The following is an 18542-nucleotide window of genomic DNA, read 5'->3' on the forward strand; positions in this document are numbered from 1 at the left end:
ATCAGAGCAGTGTATTAGGATGTGTTTTAGAGATCTTCAGTAGTGGAGCCCCCTGGTGGTATTCCCAGGGCCAGACAGGTCGCAGGAAACTAGTGAAGCCAAAACGTATTACCCCTTCAAGGTTGGTGTTCTGTCACTCACATACACAAATAGTTCAACGTTTAATGGAAATATTTACTGACCAATGTTACTCTCCCCAGCACTCAAGTGTGGAGGATCACTGTAGTCAGATTCACAGTATTTCTTAGTATTTACAACCACTGACTCCCTACACTCACCTAAAATTCAACAGTCAAAAAAGAAAATAGAATCTAGTTTTGTGTAGTGTTTGTTATTTGCAAATGAACTGCAAGCCTTATGAAGCTAACCATTTTGGTATGTGTATATAGAAAACATGAATACACCCTTCAACACATCTCTAGTCTACAATTACCACCGTCAGGATGGAACCCTTCCAGTCAGCACATATCCACAGGGTTATGTTGAAAGAATAGTGCACATTTCACTTCCTACATGTGTATTATTGGCTATTTTTCTAAATGGGGAACTTACTTCCTTTACTTCAAATGCAAAGTCTTCTAGGACACATTCTTTCAACATTTGTCCAGTGAAGGCATGTGCTGTAGTAGTGTATAAAAACTCTACTTTATAGATTTTACTAGACCTACGGGCACTGCGATTCTTGAACCCGCTCCTGCTGGCTTGCCCTCAAAGATCTGAGAGGATTGGATAGGTGTTAGGCTGGAAGGAGTTTCTAAAACGACTAGTAGTAGCAATAAGCATAATGGTTTACATTTTGTGAAGGGAGTTAAATATGCCCTTAAGAAAGCAGCCCTAGCCTGCCGTAGTTGATCTACCACTTCAATAAGTGGGGTGCATTTCCATGAAACCCAGGGTCATTTTTGGTTGTGCATTCAGGAAGCAGACATTTACAGTCATCTATCTGGCCATGCTAGCATGAAGTAGGCTGTTGCTTTCTAATCACAAATCTCAACCATTAACCTATGTTGCCACTTGTTTGTTGTAGCTTGGCAATCTAGTGTCTTACTAGTTTAGTTGAATGTAACCACAGACCACCAGGAGTGCATAGAACATCTTGACATTCGACCACCTTGTCTCCCTCATACTCTTATGGTCAGTCTCCCTCTAGTGTCTCCCTCATACTCTTATGGTCAGTCTCCCTCTAGTGACTCCCTCATACTCTTATGGTCAGTCTCCCTCTAGTGACTCCCTCATACTCTTATGGTCAGTCTCCCTCTAGTGACTCCCTCATACTCTTATGGTCAGTCTCCCTCTTCTCTCCTTCAGCACCACACATCTGAAAACAGGATGAAAGCAATATGGTGGATTCATTTGTCATCCATCTAATTGTTTCCTATTAGTGTAGATGAAGGAAAGGAATCCACTCTAAGATGGTTGAGATGCACCCTAACAGGGATACAGTTAGTCTCACTGAAATGTTACAGTCAACTCAAAGGAAACACATTCACATATGTACATCTACGATAAACAGGAATTCATTGCACTTGGTCACCTGTTAGTTCAACCCTGGGCCGACATATTGGTGGTGAGCTGTGACTCACCTGAAGCCTTTCAAAGTGTCGTCTCTGTCCATAACGGCCTTTAAAAATGTATACAAGAGGGCCTTGACCATCCATTTAGGAAACACTACAAGATTCTCGACTCAATGACATAAATGGTTTGGAATGTTGCAGATAGAAATGTACTGTATAGAATAGACACAATCCTACAACAAGTATGAGTCATTTCCATTTGTTGCATCAATCTACTGCTATGTTGCAGATGCTCTGCTTAACACTATTCCAGTAGTCAAAAACCCTGGTCCTGGACAGTTACAGGGTGTGCAGGTTTGTTCCAGCCCAGCACTAACACACATGATTAAATGAACCAGGATAATGATGATTAGTTGAATCATGTGTCTAGACTGTAGCTCTCCAGGACAAGAGCTGGTGAAAATTGCATCTACCCTCCCTGCCTGTACAGCTAGTGACAAGGGACAAAAAGGCAAGCTCTCCTGAGAGCCAAGAGGCTGCTCATCAGTCTCACCGTGTAGCCAGACAACACATTTTGGAGTGTGCTAGGGGAACTAAGAGGCCTGGCAAGCATGGCTAGTGACTCATCACAACAGTCCTTCTCTTCAACACCTTCATAGAGTTGGCAGCCTCCTATATTGGTGCATTATTAACCCTGTCAGTAACAGGAGACAGCCAGGGATCACAGGACAGGCTTATGATATCCTAATACGGCTCTCCTCTACTTTCCCTTACATGTTGATCTTCTGATCTGAGAGGGCTGGAGAGGAAGGGAGGGGGGACCGGGATAAAGAAAGGTGTTAGAGTTCCTCCAAAGATCATGATGTCAGTCAGAGAAGGAAGTGGTTGCTGGCTCAGTGTGGACTTTACCCTGCTGTCTTGTCCTTGGCCACCTCACTCACATCCTGATAAGCTTCAGAACAACATTGGGGTTAGTGATTCCACACCCTTTGAAGCAGTGGCTCTGACACTTTACGCAATAACCTATTGTATAAGATTCTGGCTCCTTTTTAGGGAAGTTATGACTGAATGGATGGAGGTTGGGATGTTACAGTGAATATGTGCACTTCAGGCAAAAGTCCCTCCACCACCTCAGCCAATCAAGAGAGTCAAGAGAGGAGGAAGTGTAAAAGGGCAGAGGGAGGTGAGAGAAAGGGGGAGGAAGAGGGGTCAGATACTGGGGAAGGCAGGGGTGATTGAGGTTGTGATTCTCAGAGTAGTCTGAGTGCAAAGTTTAACAGAGCGAGTCACCATAACTATAAAAGCTAAAGATGTGGAAAAGAGGCAGAGGGAGAACAGGGCCCTGGTTTAAAGTCTAGCACCAGTGACGCAAAGCTGCTCCTGGCCACAGAGGCAGCTCTGCGGTCACAGACATTATTAAAGGACCATATCACTGTCTTGCCATGGCTAGCCCCTCTAACCTACACGGCAATGCCACCTTCACTGCAAAGCAACTACAACTTCAGTTCTACGTCAACCCCTAGCCACTTCGTGTAGATCTGAGTTGAATGAATACACTATTTTCATGGTGAAACCATGACCATATTGCTTAAGAAATCCTCTCAGATCAGTGCCTACATTAAGGACAAGCTGGCTGCCCTCTCTCCTACACTACACACCTGGAACACAACCACAGGGAAAACTCAGAGCCCATAAATACAGAACTGTCTGCACACTGTTCTCCATGTTGGCACCAAATGCTCCCGGACTCAGCTAGTGTTTCAGCTACCCGTCTGCCTGGGGAATTAATCTTACATCAGTAGGTCAATCAATTCTTCACAGAATAAATAAATAAAGACACATTTACACACAGGCCACCCCTGGCTGTTTTGGGGAATCTTGATGAGCTTGACTGGTGAGACAGAGGTGGACAGAGTTGAAGAGGAATTAAATAGTATTTGCGCTTGTTGCCAGGGACCGAGTTTGGAAAAAATGTTGTGGTCCATCCACACTCGGCCCTCTAAATGTTATTTATCCCACCCCTCGACCCCATTAATAATGCTCAACCACAACTTTTGTCCCTCATCCCCCAGCACAGCCCTCTCCTGCTCAAAGTGTGTCTGCTCCACTGGTCAGTGCCAGTGATGGGGTCCCTCTCTTCTCCTCCTCTCATTCTGGGATCTGTAGAGCCATCACTGCAGGTTTGGTCTTGAAGTATTGGTTGAAGCGCAGCACAGCATACCTGCAGGAGAGATGGGGAGGGGGGAAGAGATAGGGAAAAGAAGTGTTGAAAGAGAGCGGAAGAGAGTTCCATTTTGACTTAATGAGAGCACCAAGTATCCAATAGCAGCCATAACAATAGCCCAGACAGCTCCAATTGACTGGTTGTTAAACTGTCAAGAGCAATATGTCATTCATACAGGTGACCGGGGGGACAGTTCTGTCGTCACTGCAGGACTGATTGGGTTGCAGACACTCAAACCACCAGGGTCAGTTTCACCTCTGCAGGCCCAAGACGTGACCGCTCTCACTCTCTACGCCATTTTTCTTTTCACAGGCCCTCTCCCCTCTTTCTCTACTGGTCAGCTTTCTCTGCGTGTGTGTTTGTGGAAACTGTGTTTGTGGAATCTGTGTATTGGAATCTGTGTTGTACCACAGAGCGTGACCGTGCTGCAGGGTTTGTCTTTCAGCCTGTCATCCACATTAAATGATCCCTTTCACTCACAGGCAGACAGACAGGCAGACCAACAGCTTTTAACATCACTTCACAGGAGACCATTACACAAACACACTTACCCCAGGAAGTCAAAATCAATGGAGGAGTACTTGGCCTGGATGAGTGCCCAGAAGCCCCAGAAGAAGTGTGATGCCTACAGAGAGGTCAAAGGTTACAGGGTCAAACTAATCAAAGTTTCAGCCCAGCATCTACCAAGTCATCTGATAGAGAGAGTGTGTGTGTTCCTCACCAGAGCAAACTTGTTGACCTGTATGTAGAGTCTCTCCAGCTCTCTGTCGCTGACCTCCTCTCCTTTCTTAGTAGACCGTTTGTACGCCTGCAGATACACACGCAGCCACTCCAGCTGCATCTCACGGCTAGGATACAGCCCATAGTCCAGCTCACTCATACCTGTAAACACACAGGTTCACACACACACATTACATATACACACACACACGTCATGACTAAGATACAGCCCATGTATCTCCTCTTACCAGCAAACTCGTTGAAGTGGTTCCCGATGTCAAAGGCCTGATAGTTGTAACTAGAGTATTCATAGTCTATGAACCGGACATGGCCTGGAGAAAATGGAGAGGTTGGAATCAGTAACATTTGGATGTTATAATTAAGTGGATGATGCGAGTTTGTGGATGATCACCTGGGTGATGTTCTAAACTGATGACATATCTCACCCTCTTTGCTGTTAAGGATGATGAGGATGATTTTCTAAACTGATGACATATCTCACCCTTTTGCTGTTGAGGATGATGTTCTAAACTGATGACATATCTCACCCTCTTTGCTGTTGTGGATGATGGTCTAAACTGATGACATATCTCACCCTCTTTGCTATTGAGGATGATGTTCTAAACTGATGACATATCTCACCCTCTTTGCTGTTGTGGATGATGTTCTAAACTGATGACATATCTCACCCTCTTTGCTGTTGTGGATGATGTTCTAAACTGATGACATATCTCACCCTCTTTGCTATTGAGGATGATGTTCTAAACTGATGACATATCTCACCCTCTTTGCTATTGAGGATGATGTTCTAAACTGATGACATATCTCACCCTCTTTGCTATTGAGGATGATGTTCTAAACTGATGACATATCTCACCCTCTTTGCTGTTGTGGATGATGTTCTAAACTGATGACATATCTCACCTGCTTTGCTGTTGTGGATGATATTCTTGCAGAGCAGGTCGTTGTGACAGAGCACCACAGGAGAGCCCAGCTGAGACAAGTGCTCCTTCATCCACACCATCTCCTGCTCCAACACTGCCTGGCTGGGCACCTCCTGCTGGATCCTGGAGAGATGGGGGGAGGCGGCAGGAAGTGGGGAGACGGGAGGAAGTGGGGAGACGGGAGGAAGTGGGGAGTCAGTTGGTTTATTGCTAGTCTTTATCTTAAAAGGATAATGTTTAAAATCAGACACGGAGTGCGTGTGTGTGTACTGTGTAGAGTCAGAGTGCCCAGTGGAGCAGTGCTGAGGGGAAACGGACACTGTCCTGTGTGGTAATGGGCTTGAAGCGTTCATCCAGAAGATTGACCGACTCCCAGTGTGTTAACTCACCCCTCTGTCCAGGGCCTCCCACCTCTAACCTTCTTCCACTAGTAGTACAGCAACTACTGGCTGGACTGCTCAATACTAGCAGTAACCTACCTCCCCCATGGCCTATCACCACTGAGGACCATCTACCTAGGCCACCTCTCACCAACTGAGTGGCCAAGTCCCCAGAGCCTCACCCAGCTCTCTTCTCCCTGCCTGCCCAGATCTCTGCTGTTGGCTGGGTAGAGCAGCAGCCAGTACCCACCCACAAGAAGACAGAAGCCTCCTCTGACAGTGCTGGCTGGGGCACACTTGTTGAGTCTACATGTGTGTGTGTTTGTACAGTGCAGGCAGGCTGGCTGAATGACGCATTAGCTCGCTACATTACCCAGGCATTCTAGGCAGGCTGATAAGTGGTATGCAAACATCTGTTATCCCAGTGCATACCTCCGCCTCCATAATCCACCTCTACCCTGTTGTTATGATCGCACTTATATAGGAGTCTGTATAGAGGACTTAATAGCAGACCCAGGCATTGAGGACAGGACTGGGAGACAGCTGGCCAGCACTTTTTTGAACAGTAAACTGTTTTAAGAAAATACCTTCTTGAGTAAGAGGGGGCCAAAGTGTGTGTTTGTGTGTGTGTTCAGATTAACTGGTACAGAGTATTGTGTTCAGGTTCCTCTTACCTGGCGTTGGAGGCTTGCTCTGTGAACTCGGTGGCGACCAGAGAGAAATATTTCCTCATCTTGATCCACAGGTTGGGTTTGGGGATGCAGCCGTTATGTGCGTGGATCGCATGGATACGAGCCATCTCCCTGGATATTAGCCTGAGGACACACAAACACACAATACATCATTCTGCAAGTATGATGAAATAGACAATCATTACGGAATGACTCCTATCCCCCAAAAATAGGTTTGTGTCCTGCATCCTGTTCTGATCAATGAAAAAGTAGTTTTTGACCTTTTAAATGGTGTTTACTCTACACAGTTCTTATTGTAGTTCCATGGTGCAGCCAACAGGGCATAGGACTGCCTAGAGTCGCAGTCCCCCTGGACTCATTAGCAGTCAGCTACGCTAGGAGCTTGTATATTTACACATCAAACTAGGCTTTCCCTGCAGATTAGACAGATACCAGGATCAGCTTGAAGATGGTTTTCTAGTAAAATGTCCTCACCTGAGTAAAATCGGGTCCCTGACGTCCTGTGTCCCGAGGGCGTCCCCCTGCATGAACTCGTAGCAGAGGCCATTCTGGAAGGTGCAGTAGAGGCGCGGCGCACAGCCGTTAGCATGTAGCACCTGGAAAGACATGCAAAGGATTAGACACTGATGACCTCATAAGACACACCAGGAAGTAGCCTGCATATGGGTCCACGCACGGAGTTGAACTTGGCTACCAGTATAGATGCCCTTAGTTCCTGAGTTTGATAGTGAAATGCTCTGAAGTGTCAAATGTGTGAACTGTAAACGGTGTGTGTGTGTGTGTGTGTTTGCGAACCAGGAAGCTCTTGAGAACGTGTGTGGTGCACCTGGAAGCTCTTGAGCTCGTTGTCTCGGTCGACGATCAGCTCCGTCTTGTTCCCATACACACGCACCAGAACCACGTCCTCTGGACTGGCATCCACATAACAACCCACCAGCTTATTAGTGGTCCCATCAGTGAAGAGCTGAGAAAGGGAGGGAGGGAGATTAATACAGCAAAAATGCATCAGGTAGCCTGGCGGGTAGGGGTGTTGGGCCAGTAACCAAAAGGTTGCTGGATCGAATCCCCGAGCTGACAAGGTTAAAGTCTGTCGTTCTGTCCCTGAGCAAGGCAGTTAACCCACTGTTCCCCAGGCGCTGATGACGTGGATGTCCATTAAGGCAGCCCCCCCCCACACCTCTCTGATTGAGGGTTGGGTTAAATGGGGAAGACACTGACTAGGTATCCCCCTTCCCCACCAGTGAAGGTATAGTTTAGTCGAGTCTACTCTAGTTAACTGTCACTAGGTCAGTTGAGGCACAAGCCTGTCCTTGCCAGGAGTCATATCAGGAAGCATAGGCCTAGATGACCATGAGAAGGTTGAGGGAGTCACAACAGTCATTTCCTAGAAGGTCTGACTAGCTTATCTTATGAGCTGAGATAACCCAGAATACTGTACCTATGTCTATACTGAAGCTGGACAACTGGGCCAAAGGGCAAGGGCTTTCCAGCTAGGCTACTTGTTTAACATCACCCAGACAAGGAAGCTGTTTGCATTGCCAGCCACTTCATTCAATGACTACTGTTGGGGGAGAAAGTAACGGTCTGCATGTGTAGTCTTTAGTTACATGTGGCTTTCTTTCCCCATCTCCTTTCTGACCATTGAGATCCACCCAATGGCTAATAACTTACCATATTCATGCTCTCTGGAATGTGGACAATCTGGACTAGTGATTTTACAGTGGGCAGATATCCATCCCCAAAGCTAGAGATTGCAGAGCGACTAGCCCCATCCACACTGGCCCGCTCTCTGGCCACCCACCCCTACATAGCTGGCATTCCTAGCATGGTTGACCAGAGAGCTGGGCACACCGGCACCATGTTATGACCACACACACGTATACCGCTTGGGACTGCTTTATCCCGTGACAGTCTACACAGACCCAGAACACAATGCACCACTATGACCTGTGATCATCGTGTCTGTGTGTAGGAGTTTCTCCACGTATCACAGGCAATAAGCTCCAACACAACTGGGATAATTATTAACCAACATTCTGTTTTAGGTGACGTGTTCTTTGAATGAGAACAGAATGTCTGCATATCTTAGTAGGCTATCACTTTATTGTGGCTACAAATTAAAAAAACCTTCTCCAGAGCATTGATCTTCTCTGTTGAGACTGAATCCTTCTCTCCGTTTCTAGCCATTCATGAGGCCATAGACAGTCAAACACGCACAATATATGAAGTATCTCTTGCACACACACATCAGAATTGGCAGAAGGCCACATGGCATTAATGTGTGATAATAAGCAGGTCAAAGGTGATGGGAATGGGATGTGACTGGGGTGTTGGTAGGTTCTGGTGTTTGTAGGGACAGAGGGCAGGATGTTTGGGACTGGACACTAGATATTTACAGTAACAGAAAGCCCCCCGACCCACTCCAAATCCTGTCCAGGTGGCTCAGTCAGTTCAGATCCAGTAACCCCCCCAACCTTCACTTCTCTCCAACTAGTTTCTCACACGTTCTCCCAGCTCTCCATCCATATAAGTCTACCACTCAGTCTGTCCTCCCACTCTCGCTCAGTTTGTCCTCCATCTCTCTCGCACGTGCCCATGCCTGGTGGGGGCTGTATTAGGCTGTGTGGGTTACAGGGACAAAGGCAGGGGGACAAAGCCTGTTTGGCTGGCTCCCATTGAGAAAAGCTGTGTTGGGAGGTCAACAGTATCACGTTCTCAGTCACAGGGTAGCCAGGGGGCGTGTGTGTGCCACACGCACACACACACAGCTGAGAGACAGTCACATTCTGGCCTCAATGTACCAAACACAGGATGACTGGAGTTAGACATGTCTAAGTTTGTCAGCACTAGGCAAGAGTGGGAAGTTAGTCTCACTAGCAAGGCCCTAGAGCTGGGCGATATGGCCACAAATCCACATCCCAGTAAATTGACACATTTTTCACGACAACCATAAATCAGCGACAAATAATTGATCGTAATTTTTTTTGGGGGGGGCTAGAGTTGGGTGATATGGACAAAAAGTCATATCGCGATAAAGGTAACTATTTTGCTCGATAACACAACAATGAAACATTTCTTAAATGGATAGTTACTTTACATTAGCAGCAGGGTGCTACAATTTGGTTTTTTTTGCCAGTGCCAAGTCAGACAAGTGAGATGGTAGCCGATGATTAAAAAAGTAAGCTAACATATCCAGGAAATGCATGATTGATATTTTGATGTGCAACCTGTCAAAATAGGATCCAGAATGATCAGATTTGTTTTTTAGCTCTTCAGAGAATTTGCTAACATCTTTGTGCTTATTGACCTGTAGGCTACATTACTCACCACCTGAGGAAGTGGGAACTCGCAACCCTGAGCTAGATTGCTAACTCTAAATATGACATTGTTGCTAGCCATGTAGTCTAATTGAGTAATCAGTAAATGTAGGCAAATGTCTTACAAAAACTTTCCAGAACAACTGTAGTTGCTTTGAAAGCATTTTTTCCCCACAACAGCATTTTTTTAAAGGTGTGGATCAGCTTAATATTGCAGAAAGATTGTTGCTTCCATCAATGTAATTGTCTGCATCATCTCCAATCCCCCATATATCTATCTATATCTATATACACGCATATATACACACTTATTTTTGTATTTTTTTAGAATAAACCTTTATTATTCCCCACAAACACTACCACCAATTGGAGTAAACAATAACACTGCATTTTCCCCCGCAATAGCATTTTTAGCAACAGTACTGCTTCTCAGAATGCATCTCTCCCTCCTCCATGCACAGAGTGAGGGGGAATGAGAGTCAGCAGCCGACAGCCAAACAGGGACAGAGATACTTTCATAGCAGGAATCAACATAATGCATACGCCATTACTGTTGACCGAATAATGGTTTTCGAACAATCTACAGGAATGTTGTGCAGCAAAAATCACTGAAAATGACCTGAGTAAACAGTTTATCATCCCTGCTCTTCACGGCCCGAAAGAAACCAGTGTGTCATGTACCATTAGTGTCATCATCATACGTCACAAACACATTGCCATAAAACAGCTGACAAGATACAAGATTCACCCGATAGCAGGCCTACCTACTGCTTAGTGCCAGTGAATAATGCATTTCCCCTTTCCCCGACAGGAACCCTAAACGTGGGAGACATCACACAGGGTCAGAAATAGGCCTAGGTATATTTATTTAACTAGGAAAGTCACTTAAGAATCAATTCTTATTTACAATGACGCCTACCAAAAGGCAAAAAGCCTCCTGCGGGGACGGGGATTAAAAATATAGTACAAAACACACATCACTACATAAAGAGAGACCTAAGACAACAACACAACATAGTAGCAACACATTGCAGCAGCACAACATGGTATAAACATTATTGGGCTGACAACAGCACAAAGGGCAAGACGGTAGAGACAACAATACATCCCACAAAGCAGCCACAACTGTCAGTAAGAGTGTCTATCAATGGACATCATAACTCCAGTTGGTATGGAGAGGAGTGAGTTGTGTCTTATGTGTGTATGTGAGTGTAGCTGGGGTTGAGTTGTGTCTTGTGTGTATGTGAGTGTAGCTGGGGTTGAGTTGTGTCTTATGTGGGTGTGTGCGTGAAGCCAAAGTTAGGCGTTTGTCGGGGATCAGATGTGAGGCAATTAAGGATGGGGATATGATGTGGTTATCTGACAATGGTGACTCACAGGGTACTGAAATCGTCTGGAAACGCACACTGTTTTGCCACTACACTGTCCATCTTATCTGAGAGGACAGCTTACAAAGTGTCTGTACTTACGTGAAGCTATTGAGGCAGTGGGGAATGCAAATGAGATAGCTAGCTAGGAGCTTTTGACTGTTCACTCTGGTGTTCACTTTATAATCATGACATTTTGATCAACTGAATTAAATTGAAATATTTTTGCACAGATATCTTCCTTGATATGTTGTGAATAACGTGTGTAAGTGTCAATGTCTGATAAATCGTTTGTGAGCATGTCTGATATCGAAGGAGCTCCCTCAGTGGGGCCAGAACCGTTTGATACAACCACTTTGTGCTCTCCTGAAAATACAGCTTTCACATTTGTCCATTTAGATGTGACATCTTGTCCAATCAAAAAGTCTCGACTGAAGTCTCGAAGGAGTTTTGTGGAGAAAACAAAAAAATTTGAATGATCATTTTGCTATGCTGCTAATCAAGATTTAATGATGAATTAAAAATGGCATTCAGACATGAAACATGCACTCTGCATCTGAGAGTCTCGTTTTATTTGGAATCTGTTCAGTTCTAAAAGCAATGTTTATAACAACCCATCAGTAGCCATCTTTGCTATAACTTAACTGTGTCCTTCAAACATGTTCTTAAAATATGCCACATCTTGAAAGGTATGAATGATGCTTCACTCAGATGGAGTTGTTCTGGAACGACGTCTGGATGAGCAAGCATGGCATCAGTGGGCGACTCAATACTAAGTTTCCTGAAGTCCCAAACGGAGATGGAAGTCATGTCCAAGGACCAGGCAAGGTAATGGGTGGATGGCAAGTAGAAGTGAGGCAAAAAGGCACGAGGTCCAAACCCGAACTGGCTGAAATATAAGCAGAGTACTTTCTCCTTTGGATCAAGTACAGGAGAGAAAAATGCATTTTACGCACCAGAAGACCCTGGCCAGTCGACAGAGTGAACTTGAAATTGATCCTGACAAAAATGAGGAGAAAGAACCTATGTCGTCAGGTGAGGTGAAGGCTTCCAAGCCACCCAAATGATCAGGAAAATGCCTGAGACGACTCTGGCCCAGTGGGAATACGATTCACAGAGAAAGTGGATCCATGCCTTTTGGCTGATTTGTTTGTGGTATCAGGCTGGGTGAAGAACAAGTTGGGGTCTGTCAATTCGGTCAAAGTACCCAGAGGTGTGTCTGCTGCTCAGAGGGAGAGGGTGCTAATCGTTTCGAGTCTCTGGACAAAAGTGGTGTCCTGCTTTGATCTCCGGAGTAGAGCGCCACTGAAAGGAGTGATAACTGGGGTGAGGTTGAGTGTTATACCCTAACTACACCGCTCGCGTCCTGTGCACGATCGTGCAAAAGACATTTTGGAATCTATATTATTACGTCAACGAGCGTCTGCGTTGCCAAGGGCTAAAATAGAAGTCAGTTCTATTAGTGACGCAGATCACGGTGCAAGTCCTGCCTCTCCCATCTCCTCCTTAGTTTATGGAAGCAGATACCCGCGTGAATCTCCTCATTGGTTATACCCACGTGGGTGATTGAAAGACGAACTGTGTTGTCGGTCATCGTGGTAATACTATGAAAGTTTAGATGCCAACCACCATATAAGTTCAAAGAAGAAAAAACCTGGAAGGAGGAAAGATGACTAGAAACGATTCGGTTGACCATTTTATGTGTGGATTTCAGGTAAAATAGCAAAAATGTTTAATGCTTTTCGACATGTCCCCAAATTTATGTAATTGGTTCAGAGTAGAGGTTCGACCGATTATTGGAGGACCGATAAAGCCGATACCGATTAATTGGCCTATATTTATTTATAATAACGACAATTACAACAATACTGAATGAACACTTATTTTAACTTAATATCAATAAAATCATTTTAGCCTCAAGTAAATAATGAAACATGTTCAATTTGGTTAATTTAAAAAAACATTTTTTTTTTTACCTTTATTTAACCTGTTAAGCTTCCCCCCTACTTTTTCGGAAATTCTGTTAAAAATCGCGCAACATTTTGGCGTCCTGCTACTCAGGCCAGGAATATAGTATATGCATATGATTAGTATGTGTGGATAGAAAACACTCAGACGTTTCCAAAACTGTTTAAATCACGGCTGTGACTATAACAGAACGTCTGTTTCATCGAAAAGCGCAGGAAAATCTGATCACTGGAGATGGAAAAAAGTATCCATGCGCCAATGAATTGTTAAAGGTGAACCGTAATATTACAGTACCTAGGATCTATAGTCTCCTCATTTGAATCTGAATTGATTCTTGGTAGATCCGCCAAAGGAACCGATTCTCTCCGACCACCGACCCGGGAACATTTTTCCACACGGCAGGCTAGTCAACCGTGTAGTTATACCTAAAGGTTGGTTAATTTCTGCCTTTTTCTCCGGACATTTTCCAACGGCAGGCTATGCTAATTCTTTTGTTTACATTTACATGCGCCTCCTGATGATTTTTATAGCTTATTAACGTGTATTTTGCATTAAAAAAGTTTATCGTCGAATTTTTAACTTTTAAAAATGACGTGATTTTTATTGATCAAGGTGTGCAGCTTTAATGTTTTATTTTTAAGCGCCGACTATGCTAATTCAATCCCCTACGGGTCTTTTGTGTATGCTATCAGATAATAGCTTCTCATGCTTTCGCCGAAAAGCATTTTAAAAATCTGACACGGTGGCTAGATTCACAATGACTGTAGCTTTATTTTAATACCAAACATGTGTATTTTAATGAACGTTTGCGTTTTAACTAATACCATTAGCATATAGCGTCGCGCATGTGCATTTCTAGAGCTCTAGGTGAGACGTCTGCGTCTCAAGTAAGCTCAAGAGGTTTTAACTAGGCAAGTCAGTGAAGAACAAATTCTTATTTTCAATGACGAACTAGTTACTAGTAGCCTAGTGGTTAGTGTTGAACTAGTAACCGGAAGGTTGCAATTTCAAACCCCCGAGCTAACAAGGTACAAATCTGTCGTTCTGCCCCTGAACAGGCAGTTAACCCACTGTTCCTAGGCAGTCATTGAAAATAAGAATTTGTTCTTAACTGACTTGCCTGGTTAAATAAAGGTTAAAAAAATTAAAATTAAAATTTTTTATTATTATTTATTTAATAATCAGCAAATCGGCACCCAGAAATACTGATTTCCGATTGTTATGAAAACTTGAAGTCGGCCCTAATTAAATCGGCCATTCCGATTAATCGGTCGACCTTATTTAACTAGGCAAGTCAGTTAAGAACAAATTCTTATTTTCAATGACGGCCGAGGAACAGCGGGTTAACTGCCTGTAATGCAGGACAAGCTAGTTAAACTAGTAATATCATCAACCATGTGTAGTTAACTAGTGATTATGTGAAGATAGACAGTTTTTTTTAGAAGATATGTTTAATGCTAGCTAGCAACTTACCTTGGCTCCTTGCTGCACTCGGGTAACAGATGGTCAGCCTGCCACGCAGTCTCCTCGTGCCATAAATGGCATCCAAAAATGCTGATTGTTATGAAAACTTGAAATCGGCCCTAACTAATTGGTCGACCTCTAATGCAGACCCGGTGGCGAGCGGAAGACTGAGGAGACCCTGTCTGTCCTGAGTTTTAATGCAAAGTAGAGGATAGTGAGCAAAGGGTAAGGGAGCCTGAGAGGATCCCTGTGAGTTGTAGGCCAGTACAGTGACCCGAACAGTTTGTGTATTAGCAAGGTTGGTTTCTTGGGGTTTATTGCTATGATCATGAATTGTACTGCACAGATGGAAAGGAAATCCAAGAAGATTGAATTGGTAGTAGCAGCAGCAGAGATGTTTTTGGGTATCAGAGATTTTAACTTCTTGAGTGTAGGATTTTTGTTTTTGGCTAAAAAACATACCCATTTGAAACTGCCTATTTCACAGGCCCAGAAACTAGAATATACATTTAATTGTCAGATTAGGATAGAAAACACTAAAAGTTTCCAAAACTGTCAAAATATTGTCTGTGAGTATAACAGAACTGATATTGCAGGCAAAAACCTGAGGAAAATCAAACCAGGAAGTGCTGTTTTTCCTGAAAGCTCTGTTCCATTGGATGCCTTGCCTCCATTTAAAGGGATATCAACCAGATTCCTTTTCCTATGGCTTCCTCAAGGTGTCAGTTTAGACAGTTTCAGGCTTTTATTTTGAAAAATGAGCGAGAAAGATAACATTGCATCAGTGGATAGCCGGATGTTCGCAGAGTTTTGCTTGTGGTACAGAGTGGGGCAGCCATTGTCTCTCCCTCTCCTATTGAAAAAGCGACAGTACCAGTTGATATATTATCAATTATATATTTTTAAAACAACCTGAGGATTGATTATGAAAAACGTTTGACATGACTCTGTGGACATTACGGATACTATTTGGAATTTTCGTCTGCGTTGTCATGACCGCTCGAGCCTATGGATTTCTGAACATAACGCGCCAAACAAATGGAGGTATTTTGGATATAAAAGTAATCTTTATGGAACATTTATTGTGTAACTGGGAGTCTCGTGAGTGCAAACATCTGAAGATCATCAAAGGTAAGCAATTTAATCTATTGCTTTTCTGACCAATCTACTTGGCTGCTAGTGTTTGTAATATTTTGTCTAAGGAGAGAGATGTTCTTACATAAACGCTTGTTATGCTTTCGCCGAAAAGCTGTGTTGAAATCTGACACGCCAGGTGGATTAACAAAAGGCTAAGCTGTGTTTTGCTATATTGCACTTGTGATTTCATGAAAATTAAATATTTGTAGTAATTTAATTTGAATTTGACGCGCTGCAATTCAGCGGGTGTTGATGAAAATGATCCAGCTAAAGGGATGGGTACGCCAAGAAGTTAATGCAGAAAAACTACAAGGGGTTTTGATAGAAGGGGTTCTAGCTTCCCAGGCTGAAGGCCTGGTGTAAGATCTGTTGGGGCCAAGTAGTGTTAGGGATAGTAGTATATATACACAGAGTACACCTACCCATTCAAGGGTTTCTTTAATTTAATATTTTCTACATTGTAAAATGGCAGTGAAGACATCAAAACTATGAAATAACACATATGGAATCAGGTAGTAACCAAAAAAAAAAAAGTGTTCAACAAATCAAAATATATGTTATATTTTAGATTCTTCAAAGTTGCCACCCTTTGCCTTGATGACAGCTTTGCACTCTCTTGGCTTTCTCGCAACCAGCTTCACCTGGAATGCTTTTCCAACAGTCTTGAGTTCCCACGTATGCAGAGCATTGGTTGGCTGCTTTCCTTCCCTCCGCGGTCCAACTCATCCTCAACCCAATTGAGATGGTTTGGGTCTGTGGATTGTGGAGGTCAGGTCATCTGATGCAGCACTCCACTTGCCTTTTGTCTCAAATTGCCCTTACACAGCCTGGAGGTGTGTTGGGTCATTGTCCTGTTGAAAAACAAATGATAGTCCCACTAAGCACAAACCAGATGGGATGGCATATCGCTGCGGAATGTTGTGGTAGCCATGCTGGTTAAGTGTGCCTTGAATTCTAAATAAATCACTGACAGTGTTACTAACAAAGCACCCCCACACCACCTCCTCCGTGCTTCACGGTGGGAACCACACATGCAGAGATCATTCGTTCACCTACTCTGAGTCTCACAAAGACACGGTTGGAACCAAAAATCTCAAATTTGGACTCATCAGACCAAAGGACAGATTTACACTGGTCTACTGTCGATTGCTTGCGTTTCTTGGCACAAGTAAGTATCTTCTTCTTATTGGTGTCCTTTTAGTGGTTTATTTGCACCAATTCGACCATGAAGGCCTGATTCATGCAGTCTCCTCTGAACAGTTGATGTTGAGACGTGTCTGTTACTTGAACTCTGAAGCATTTATTTGGGCTGCAATTTCTGAGGATGGTAACTAATGAATTTATCCTCTGCAGCAGAGGTAACTGAGTTTTCCTTTCCTGTGGCGGTCCTCATATGACAGCCAGTTTAATCATAGCGCTTGACGGTTTTGAGATTAATAACTTTGAACATTTCTTCTAGTGCAATGTTCCGGATTTACTGACCTTCGTGTCTTAAGGTAATGATGGACTGTCAATTCTCTTTGCTTATTTGTGCCGTTCTTGCCATAATATGGACTTGGTCTTTTACCGAATAGGGCTATCTTCTGTATACTTCACCTACCTTGTCACAACACAACTGATAGGCTCAAACACATTAAGGAAATAAATACCACAAATTAACTTTTAACAAGGCACACCTGCTACTTTAAATGCAATCCAGGTGACTACCTCATGAAGCTGGTTGAGAGAACGATTGAGACAAGATTGTGCAAAGCTGTCAAGGCAAATATAAAATATTTTTTGATTTGTTTAACACTTTTTTGGTTACTATATGATTCCATATGTGTTATTTCATAGTTGATGTCTTCTCTATTAGTCTATAATGTTTTAAAAAATGTCAAACTAAAGTAAAACCCTTGAATGAGTAGGTGTGTCAACTTATGACTGGTAGTATAGTATATACAGTTAGACGGCGGTGCAATTTCTTTTTGTGAACAAATGTGTAATGCACTTTCCAAACTGTGAAATGCAGCAGCAATACGCAACAAAGCGTCTAGTCTGCCGGAAAACCACACGAAGGGAGACGTATGACCTTTTTGTCAACGTATCCATGGAGCACAGAATACAGACATGAACATTCGTTGTTGATTCGACTTAAGTCTCCAAGAACGGCGTAGTGACTGACAGCTAGTTAAATGTTACCACTAGCTTAGAACTCAGCTTGAATAACTACAAACGAAGTAACTAAATGCAAGAAAAGCCAGTGTGATGCACGAAATAGATGTTTTAAATGTATGCACGGGACGAGGAATATATCAAGGCCCCTGGACTGGTCTGATAGTTATGCTAACTTTAGTTAGCTAGCTAGTGATGATGGGCCATGGCGTTGGCGCATCATTCAGTGGAGAGATGTCGAATTTACCTTGGTCTTGACATGGTTTATGTCCCACGCTGGCCGAAGCTGCTTTACCAGCTTCATTGCCCCATCGGTTACGTTATGTTCCTCCACGAAAATCGGGAATTTTCGAATTACCGGCGACCCCACAGGCACGTGTATCTCCGTCTCCATAATGTGGTTTATTTTCCGTTTCGAATTCTTGACAGATATGAATGGAATTCGGGACATACAAAAAAAAACAACAGCAATTGTTTGTGAGCTGGTTGGTATAAACGGCTAACAGTAGCTAAACAAGGTGCTTATAAATGGTTAAAGCAAAAAGGATGCAACTACCGGTGAGGTTCTCGTCGTCGCTTATCTCCTACTTGGCACCGCCCTCGCGTAATCATCCGACGCTAGACGCGCATAACCGCGAGCTCCGAGCAACCGGCGGACTGG

The 18542-nt window shown here is 43.7% G+C and overlaps 1 protein-coding gene across 2 annotated transcripts; it reads right to left on the reverse strand.

Annotated features, from left to right (window-relative positions):
• Positions 1-148: 148 nt before the first annotated feature.
• Positions 149-18542, reverse strand: etnk2 (ethanolamine kinase 2). Of its 2 annotated transcripts, XM_024378920.2 has the most exons (10): positions 18438-18542; positions 18129-18302; positions 7301-7438; positions 6949-7070; positions 6457-6597; positions 5383-5525; positions 4707-4790; positions 4460-4620; positions 4290-4363; positions 149-3735 (listed from the first exon to the last, which is right to left on the reverse strand). In XM_024378920.2, exons 2-10 carry the CDS (start codon positions 18273-18275, stop codon positions 3663-3665), a joined length of 1083 nt encoding a protein of 360 aa, XP_024234688.1. In that variant the 5' UTR covers positions 18276-18302; positions 18438-18542; the 3' UTR covers positions 149-3662. The 2 variants fall into 2 exon arrangements, with proteins under 2 accessions (XP_024234688.1, XP_024234680.1); XM_024378912.2 differs by having other exon boundaries at positions 18129-18516.

The sequence above is a fragment of the Oncorhynchus tshawytscha genome, linkage group LG02, assembly GCF_018296145.1.
Source record: "Oncorhynchus tshawytscha isolate Ot180627B linkage group LG02, Otsh_v2.0, whole genome shotgun sequence".
In the NCBI taxonomy this organism is placed as follows: Eukaryota; Metazoa; Chordata; class Actinopteri; order Salmoniformes; family Salmonidae; genus Oncorhynchus; species Oncorhynchus tshawytscha.

Excerpts from the sequence above, each read along its gene's own strand:
- etnk2 (XM_024378912.2), bottom strand. The coding sequence starts at position 18,332 with ATGTCCCGAATTCCATTCATATCTGTCAAGAATTCGAAACGGAAAATA. Across the intron at positions 7,071-7,300 it reads ACGAGCTCAAGAGCTTCCAG|GTGCTACATGCTAACGGCTG; the intron begins GTGCACCACACA and ends ATGTCTTTCCAG. Across the intron at positions 5,526-6,456 it reads GAGCAAGCCTCCAACGCCAG|GATCCAGCAGGAGGTGCCCA; the intron begins GTAAGAGGAACC and ends CCATCTCTCCAG.